Consider the following 8,574-nt stretch of genomic DNA (forward strand, 5'->3'; position numbering starts at 1 on the left):
GGTTCTGGCATCGCCGCCCGCCGCCCCGGGGCGCGTTCTTTGGTTGCCGCCAAAGGACCCATCTCTCTGGGCGCCCCGCGGCCGGCCGAGGGGAGCGTGCGAGGCGGGCGGCCCCTGCCCTCCCATCTCCTGGGGCCCGGCTCTTCGCTTCCAATTAGTGCTTTTGTTACTGGCATTTCTTTCGTGCTGGTTCTGGGTTTGTGCCCCGTGGCCTCAGTTAAAGACGGGGACTGTGAGGTACCAGCCGTCCCCACAGAGTTCGTTGTTGTCCTCTCCGACCGACTCCCGCTGTTTCCCTACCTGGCATTCCACGCATCTGTCCTATAGGGGGTACCCTGCGTTTCTAGAGTTTTCCCTCCTTCTCTGGATGCTGTACTCAAATCTTTTCCTGAGCCTTCTCCTTCTCTCCGTTCTCCCGGTGCAGCTTTCCCACTTTCCCTTCCCGCAGTGCTGCACAGTGGGGTTCTCCAGTGGAGAAGTTGGTGAGTTCCCCGGAGATCTGTCCTCCTGCCACCTCTCCTTAATGATGATGGCAGTACTGAGATGAGTTCTGTAACCTGTTCGGCCAAGCTGACAGCTGCTCCTGCTTGGAGCACAGGAAATAAAGGCTCAGAGCCGCTGAGCTGTCTTTCTGCAGTCCTGCAGCAGGTAGCTGGGGTTTCTCCAGCCCAAATATGGCTTTGGTCGGATTTTGACACGCTGAGTAATTGTATCTAGAATTTAGTGTCAGTAGTGTTATTTCTTCTGTGCTCTGTATCAATCTCAAGGAATGCCATGCACCTACGTATTTAGTCAACTTTCACTGCCTCTTTGCAAAAATGAGGGCTCTCTAGGTAAACAAACCCAAGGACGGCTTAGCAAAGGCTTTGGTTTGTTCTGCACCCACTGTACTGTGAATGGTGCAGCCTTTGCTGTGCCAAGTTGGTAACACAGATGGTATTTTAGTGCGGAAGTTAAAGAGGTAACCACAACAAATGCTTCCAGTCTGACGGCTGCCAACAGTGTGGCAGGTTGCTTAATCTGGGCACGTACACATAGCGAAGAACTAAATAACCGAGGGAGGAAGCTGGGTAAGGTAGCATTGGAGGCAGAATGGAACAGAAGGATATATTGAACTTGCCCGGGTATTTCCTGAAATGCTGTGGTACGTCCTCCAGTGTTCATTACAGTAGGAAACTGGGATGCATAAGTCTAATATTTGATAACGTTCTTCATCTTAGGCCAAATGTAAAGTTTCCTTTCATTGCCAAATGAAGAAGTGAGTATGCAATTTAAGGAAGCAGGTCTGAATAGCATCTTCTTCGAGAAGGAAATGTTCTTTAGTAGAAAATGCTTGTGCAGGAAAAAAGCCGATATTGGAACTGGATTTTTTTTGGTGCTTAAGAAAACACAATGCACTTCTTAGGAGTTCCTTGTGGAAGACTTCAGATCAGACATTGAGCAAAATAATATAAAAATATATAAGTACGTAGAAAACAATTGTGGAAAGTAGCAGAAAATGGGATGGGAATGGCACACATAATAGAAATATCGGTACTCCATCTTTTAGCTTAATTCTTTTGCATGATGCTAAAACAAGCAAGTGCAGAGATCTCTCAGCAGGACGTTTTATGAATCTCTTAAGTACTGTAGGATCACTTAAGGAGGTGTATACATTTGTGTATTGAAAGGCTGAGAGATGCCAAGGGCAACTACTAACAGCAGACACAGGCACAGCTTGGGGAGAGAATGAAATTAATTCCTTGCTTTAATGTTCCAAAGGAGAATGGGGGCAGATGACAAAACTGGCAAATTTCCCAGAGGATGCTGAGGAATACTGAGGGGAATGAGAATTGTGCCAGGACATGTGATTGAAGGAGAATATTTGAAGGTTGGCAGAACCTGGAGACAAAAAAAGTCTGAAGGATGAAGCAAGTGAGTTAAGACAGTCTGTATTTAATGAGTTAATTTTAAAATGTGAGTAAATATCAAAGAAGTGACAAGATCTCTATATTTTCAGAAGATAATATTTCCATGCTACAACGGACGTCTATTCAACTGAAATAACCCACAGTTCCAACTGATCTATAGACTGATGTAGATCTAGAGTTATAGACCACACAGTTATAGAATAAATCCAAATACATCATTTAGTGTAGCATTCCTAACAGCCACTCACTTATTGCAGAACTGTTTTGTTGTTGTTGTTGTTTTGTTTTTCAGAGGAAATACATTTGCTGTATGTCTTGCTTTAGAGTCCAGGGTAAAAAAGGAATCAATACTTTTGATTCTATTTGTACAGTTGAGGTTTATTGGCTTATTCCTTCTGGGATGTTTGTCTGACGCATGCCAACGTGGTTTATCTGAAGTTACTGCTGAGTAAATAGGTGTTCACTTCAAGGAAAAGTTCAGCAGTCACCTTTGTATGGCTCCTAAAGCCCTCACCCAAACTCAGACGTAACATGCTGTGTTACATCCTTGGTCCTAAAAAGTCCCCATATCTCCATGTTTGCAATCCATAAACTCACAATAGGAGTTCTTTATGGTGTGTTTTCACCTGTTTGGGGGCAGGGGTTGGAAGGCAGCTCTGAGTCATGGGCGTTTGTTTGCATTGCTGCAGTAACGTTTGGGCTATTCGTCTATGCATTGCAATACCCAATTGCACTCCAGCCTCTCTACCCTACCAATTGCTTCATCAGGGGATGCAGAAGTGATAGACCCACATCAAGCTGTGTGTCTGTGGCGTAACAGATAATAGCTTTTAGGAGTGCTAGAAATAGCTTTACTGTGCTTATTACGTACAGTCTAAGTTTGAATTGAAGTATTCAAATCGATGTATTTTCAAATAGATTTTTTTTTTTCTCTTTTCATTAGCCCCAGGGAGTTCTGTTCTCAATGGAAAATTTGCCTCCTGTCACTTTCAGATGCTGACATATCTGTTTTCCTGTTGTCGATGTGCAGCCTTTGATGCAGGTGGGTGGATCTCCGTGCGGCTGCGCACGTGGCACAGCACAGGCAGTGGGAGGGCTGTGCCTTCTGATGCTCACCAGGAGTATTTTTAGAGAGCCGTTCTGTTTAGAAAAACTGTAAGTACAAAGCATGGATAGGATGGCCTTCCTAGTCAGCAGGTGCTGCTGTAACTCCTGCTGAGTTCTATCAGCTCCGTCAGGCTGGCATCTCAGTGCTGTGATGTTGGTCCCTCTCAAAGCAGGAGGCTGGGTGTTGGGAGCCTCCCTTCCCCTAGCTGTTCTGAGTGCTCAGCCATGATACTGCTGTAAGAAATCTGCAGGTGACCTTAAATTCATGTTTTTTGTCTTTTTTTAATTAGTTGTGTTAGAAGTATGTCTATGGCAGGAGTCTAAGCATCAACAGATTATTCGCAGTGAATTTCTTAGGCTTGGCTCCTCAGAGGCTGTAGAAATCAATACTTTTTTTTGTGAAACACATGACTGTAGTTATTGTGAATATCTTATTTGCAATGTAAGCATGAGCAGTGATTGTCAGTGAATGCAGATTGGCTTCTTAAACCCTTCCTAACTGTCAGTAAAGAAAAAAAGGACAGAGCTATTCAGGTGTTGGCTCTTCTGCCTGTAAATGAGCATAAATGTGAACAGGTTTTCTAAGCAAAGCTGAGTTAGTACAACATTTTTTACTTCTGAAAGTGGTTTAGCTTATATGCTCCGGGCACTCCTCTTGTATTGTCCTGAATGGCATTTGTCTTTTCAAGTAGTGCATCTGTCATCTGTTTGTAGCAATGTTTTTGAAGGCCTTTTTCTATTGTGTGTGCTTGGCTTTTGTTCCTTGGCTTTTGGCTCTCATCAGCAGTTACAAGGATGCTTGTTCTCCCCCAGATTTCTGCTGTTACTCTGTTGATTTATGTGGCATGTTGGTCCAATCTGCTGGATTGAAAACCAGATCAGAATGGAGACCTTATTACCCGCACAGAATAAATCTTGCTGATTGGGTTTTGTTTGCTTTGCCTTCCTGACAAAATAAAGTTTAAAAAAAAAGAAGAAAAAAAAAAGTAGCTGAGTCACAGCTTGAACCAGTGATTGAGCACCTGGTGGGAAGGGAGGGCCAACCCATGGGAGGTGTTTCTTGCTGGAGGTCCCTGCATACTTGAAAGGCCACAGATTTGAGGCCTTTCAAGGGCGAGCAGATATTCTTCATTTTTGTGTCCTTAGCTGCTGTGTTTGGGCTTGTCCTCATTTTGCAGCAGCCTGGGACTTTGCCACCGCACAAGTGGGGTTGCACAAGTGTTTGCAAACAAACTTTAAATACTTTGGTAAACTGAGAGAGGGACAGACTTTGCACGAAGAAAACTTGAACTTGCCATTGAGACACCAAAAGGCAGCCTTTACTAACTACTGACTGGTACATGCAGATCTATTTCTGTCCTGCAACTAGAGGCTGTTACCATCCAGCTGTGAGAGATACTGTTCCTTCACATCTGACTTGAATTGGGCACAATGAATCCAGGACCTCAGCAGGGAGACCTTCTATCCTGTTCCTAGACTTCATTACATAATCTGAGGTATTCATTTGCAAGTCTGTTAGAATAATAGGGGCAGGATAGTGGAGAAAAGACATTGAGTTTTTTGTCGGAGATGTTTTGAAGTGAGTAATTCTAATTCCTCTACCTGGCTTATAAAGCAGAATAAATCCTCAACCAATGGCAGGGACTACAAAATAACATTCTTCTATCTTCTATGTACATGAAGATATCACTCTGGTCACTGCTGCTCATCTTTACCTGTGTTGTGGCTGGAGACTCCTGTTATGCAAGCAGGTAATTACAAAACTGTACTGTGGCAGATGATGCACTGCTCATCTTGTATTCCTGAAACAATGAGAGAAGAGGCTGAGGATTTATGCAAGTTTCTGAAATCTTGTTTGAGGATGGAGTTCTTGCTGGAGTGTTCTTTTGTTGTTGATCAGTTTTCCAGAACCAGAGTAGGGGGCTAATAGATACAAAATATAAAGATAGCTGTTTGTTGCACTAAGCTGGTTTTCCATATTAAAAACACAAGTCTGATAGAGTTGGGAGGAGAGGGAAGCTAGCTCTGAAGATTTAAATTTATAAGTATATTCACAATTATATTAACAATTATATTTGTAACTTGCTAAGCAGGCTAGCAGAAAGGCATAACTGTAGGAAAAAGAAATGCTGAGTATTTCAGCCAGCATGCGAGTTAGCAAACACAACTTTTGTGCGCCTCTACAACCTTTAGCAATGCAGCTCTCAAAGCCTGCAGGAGTTGGATCATCTGTGCTGCAAGCTGGGAATCCAGCAGTGATGCAGCTACCATTTGGAGGTTACGTGTACCATATGTATATGTAAAAATCTGAATAGCATTGCAATAGAAAACAGTACTGCATGATGGAACGGAAACTGAACTCTCGTCTTGAACACATCTCCTTTTATAGATTCTTGGCTTTGCTGAGAGGTGCTACACAGGCATCCTGCAAGCTGGAGCTGGAGCCCGGCTCATGCTGTTGTTGCCTGAGTCATTGCAGCACATGCTGGGTAATGCATTGCAGTGCAGGCACTTGAGAGTCCTGCAGTGCTGCAGAACAAATAGATAAGGGAAGTGCAGCAACACTGTTGTGTTCAGATTTTCTTTAGTGCCATTTGCTAGGTGTTACTCCAAGTTGCTTAAATATCCTAAGCAGATACATTTCTACAATGAAGTACTCTCCTATGGGATTTGGGACAGACTCTGAAATGCACGTACAGGAGGATGATTTCTGCTTAATTATGCTGATAGAAATCTGGGCTGACTCAGTGCAGTGTCTTCTACATAGGCAAAAGCAGCATAACGGTATGACAGCAAAACCTCAGCCCAAACACTTGCTTCCTATTGGTGTAGGAAAGCTGTATAGATTCGGTGGTGTGAGATAGCTGCAGTTCCAGAACAAAGTATTGCTGAAGAATGGAAGTATTTTTAGTATAACATTTGGTCTGTCGAGCCACACCAACACCTTCTATTAACACTGATGTAGTTCAAGTATTAAAATATGTCCCTTCTTTATACTTTGTGCAGCAAGCCTATAGCATCAAAGTTTTGGCTTATAATGATATTAAGATCAATCTGCTTCTATTTATATAATGCCATTTCCACCCCGGTGTATTGTGCTCATCTAATTCTGTGCTGTGTTCCCACTGGTGGGCTCTTTCCTGTCCAGGCAAGGAAGCCACTGCTGCAATTCTATGACAGTTGAGAGCCAAAGATGTAGGCTGTAACAGTGCTTTTAACAAGTCCAGTTAGGGAAGAGCTCATCAAATGTTAGGTTACACTTCAAATTCTGTTTGATAGGCTTCTAGTGTCCTATCACTGTACGGTGTTTCTATTACTAACGTTTTTAAGTGATACATATTGATGGGAGAATAAACCCTTTAACTTCTTACAGCATCTCAGATAGCAGCAGCTGCGTATGTGAAACATGACAGCAACTCAGCCTTGCATGTTTTCTACTCAAAGGACAATACCAAGCCTCTGCTCACTGTTAGTTCTGGTTCGAATTAAATTATGTTTTTTGGGTTGTACCTGGGTGTAATGAGCTGCAGTGGTTGCAGGGAAATCAGCCTGGTTGGGAACTATGCACAATTATAAGAATCAAAAGCTTTAAAATTTCTCTGATTGTCAGATTTTCTGGCCTTGTGCATTCAGGTTATGGATAAAAGGTGGAAAATCTTTTTTTTCTTTTGAAAGAAAAGTAAAGACAGTATAACCAGCCTTAGATACCCCTTATCCCTTTGCAGAGGCAGGTAGATCTCATTGTTCCCACTGTTTTCTCAAGATAAATGAGGTACTTGAAGGTGACATGACTTTGGAGCTGAGGAGAAAGCCAGTGAGAGAACCAAAGTTAGATTCTGTGTTTCCAGGCTACAGAAATGGTGTCATTCCATTGACTCAGGGAAAGGTCAGCAGAGCTGGTTCAGTAATTTCACCTGACATTTCTGGTTTTAATATCCCTCTGGAACTGGCAAGCAAAGGTTTAGAAACTCAGATTTTCAGATAACGATATCTGCCCAGCAGAGAACAAGTGGAAAGACAATATTTGTGCAGCAAGTGTGTGATTGGAGGTGAGAAACTCATTGTTTTGATTCAGAAGTGTGAACTTGCCTTTCACAGTTCTACTGAGACAGCTAGGAAGTGAGAGATCCATCACCTGTGCTGCCTCTAAGACCAGAGGATCCACAACCAGAGGAGCACTTTTTCTTTCCTTTGGAGAATGTAGCACCTGTTGGCCTGGCTTCTGGTGGGGGAATGAAGCCCCGTGAAAGTGAATTATTAATCAAAGCCACTGACTTTTCATCAGATCAGAACCAGCAGTTCCAGTTCTGCTCTCTAGAAATTCCTTCCAAAAAAGTATGATAAGGTTTCTTAAGCCAGCAGATGGAATTCTGCTCTTGGTGTAAGCTGCTTGGGTGTCTGCCTGGAGGCACTGGAACACAGCAGCGCTGCTCACCTTGAAGGTTTGCTGTTCATCATTTTATGGCTTTAACATCTGAACACTCCCTACCTGTTTTTCCCACGTAAATTGCAATAAACTTAAAGTACATTCTTTGATGTTGGATGTGGGCTTTTTTTCCCCTTTCTCTGGGGGAGAGAGGAGGAGCAGCATACCAAACCTCTTCACTTCCCTGATCTCTTCTGCAGCTCTCCACATGCTCAAAGAGTGTTTGCATTGTTTCTCCGTGGAAGAAACTTTTTCTCCCTCTCTTCTCCTTTTTTCAAGGTGCTTTTGTTAATGTATTGAGAATAAAACCTTGAAACACATTGAAATCTGGAAATCCCTGAAGCTTATGGGTGTGAACTGGCTTACCTCTCTGTTTCCGAAAGCTCCAAGCCCCAGTTTTATTATGGGTAAATGGAAATTGATGACAGCACTTCCATTACTTTGTACAACTGTGTTGTATTTATAACCTTTACGTCCTCCTCCACCGTCTTTAAGCCTTTGGATAGAAACGCTCCCCACAGATAGCCTCTGCCCAAAATATATCTGCTAGACGTTACTTAGAAGATAAACAGTTTGCCCTTCGGTCTCCAGAGGAATATTTCTGAGCCAGCTCTGCTTAGAGAAGATCTGAAATTCACTGTGTGAAATGACACTGGCCCTGAGCAGCGCAACTCTGTGGCTGACTTTCTGCCAAAGGTCCAGGCTGAGCTGCCGCGTGCTTGCTCTATCAGAAATATTCATTGCTTCTAACGTTGTTTTTTTGACACTGACTACGTGGAAACTGTCTTTCATGCCCCCACGTTAGTTATTGTCATTGTGCTGAGTTCAGTTAGGATAGCGCAGGGTTGCAGAAATGAAGGCTTGCGAGTGGGGCTGCAGCCTGCTGCAGAGGAGGAAGAGCAAGTTCAGCCCCAGCAGCCGTGTGCTAAGGAAAGCTTGCATAACAGATTTGTGACTTTGCACTTAGCACCTCTTTGTCTGTCTGGTGGTTGGGAAGCAGCCAGAGGACTAGTACAGATCTCTTATCTGATGAACAAAAAGTTTGTTGATACAAGGGGAGAAGGTGCACATAAATATAGTTGATCTTAAGCAAAAGCAGCACTGCTTCTGGGAATTGCTTTTTTTTTTTTT

The 8,574-nt window shown here is 43.2% G+C and overlaps 1 protein-coding gene across 1 annotated transcript in view; it reads left to right on the plus strand.

Moving 5' to 3' along the window:
• The first annotated feature begins 1,769 nt into the window (after positions 1–1,769).
• Positions 1,770–8,574, plus strand: part of SH3GL3 (SH3 domain containing GRB2 like 3, endophilin A3) — a 43,914-nt gene continuing 37,109 nt past the window's right edge. The window contains exons 1-2 of the mRNA XM_010717456.3: positions 1,770–1,914; positions 2,854–2,952. Of these exons, the coding sequence (XP_010715758.1) occupies positions 2,947–2,952 (6 nt within the window). The 5' untranslated portion in view covers positions 1,770–1,914; positions 2,854–2,946. The remainder of the gene's footprint in view (positions 1,915–2,853; positions 2,953–8,574) is intronic.

This window comes from Meleagris gallopavo, chromosome 12 (assembly GCF_000146605.3).
Source record: "Meleagris gallopavo isolate NT-WF06-2002-E0010 breed Aviagen turkey brand Nicholas breeding stock chromosome 12, Turkey_5.1, whole genome shotgun sequence".
Lineage (NCBI taxonomy): Eukaryota > Metazoa > Chordata > Aves > Galliformes > Phasianidae > Meleagris > Meleagris gallopavo.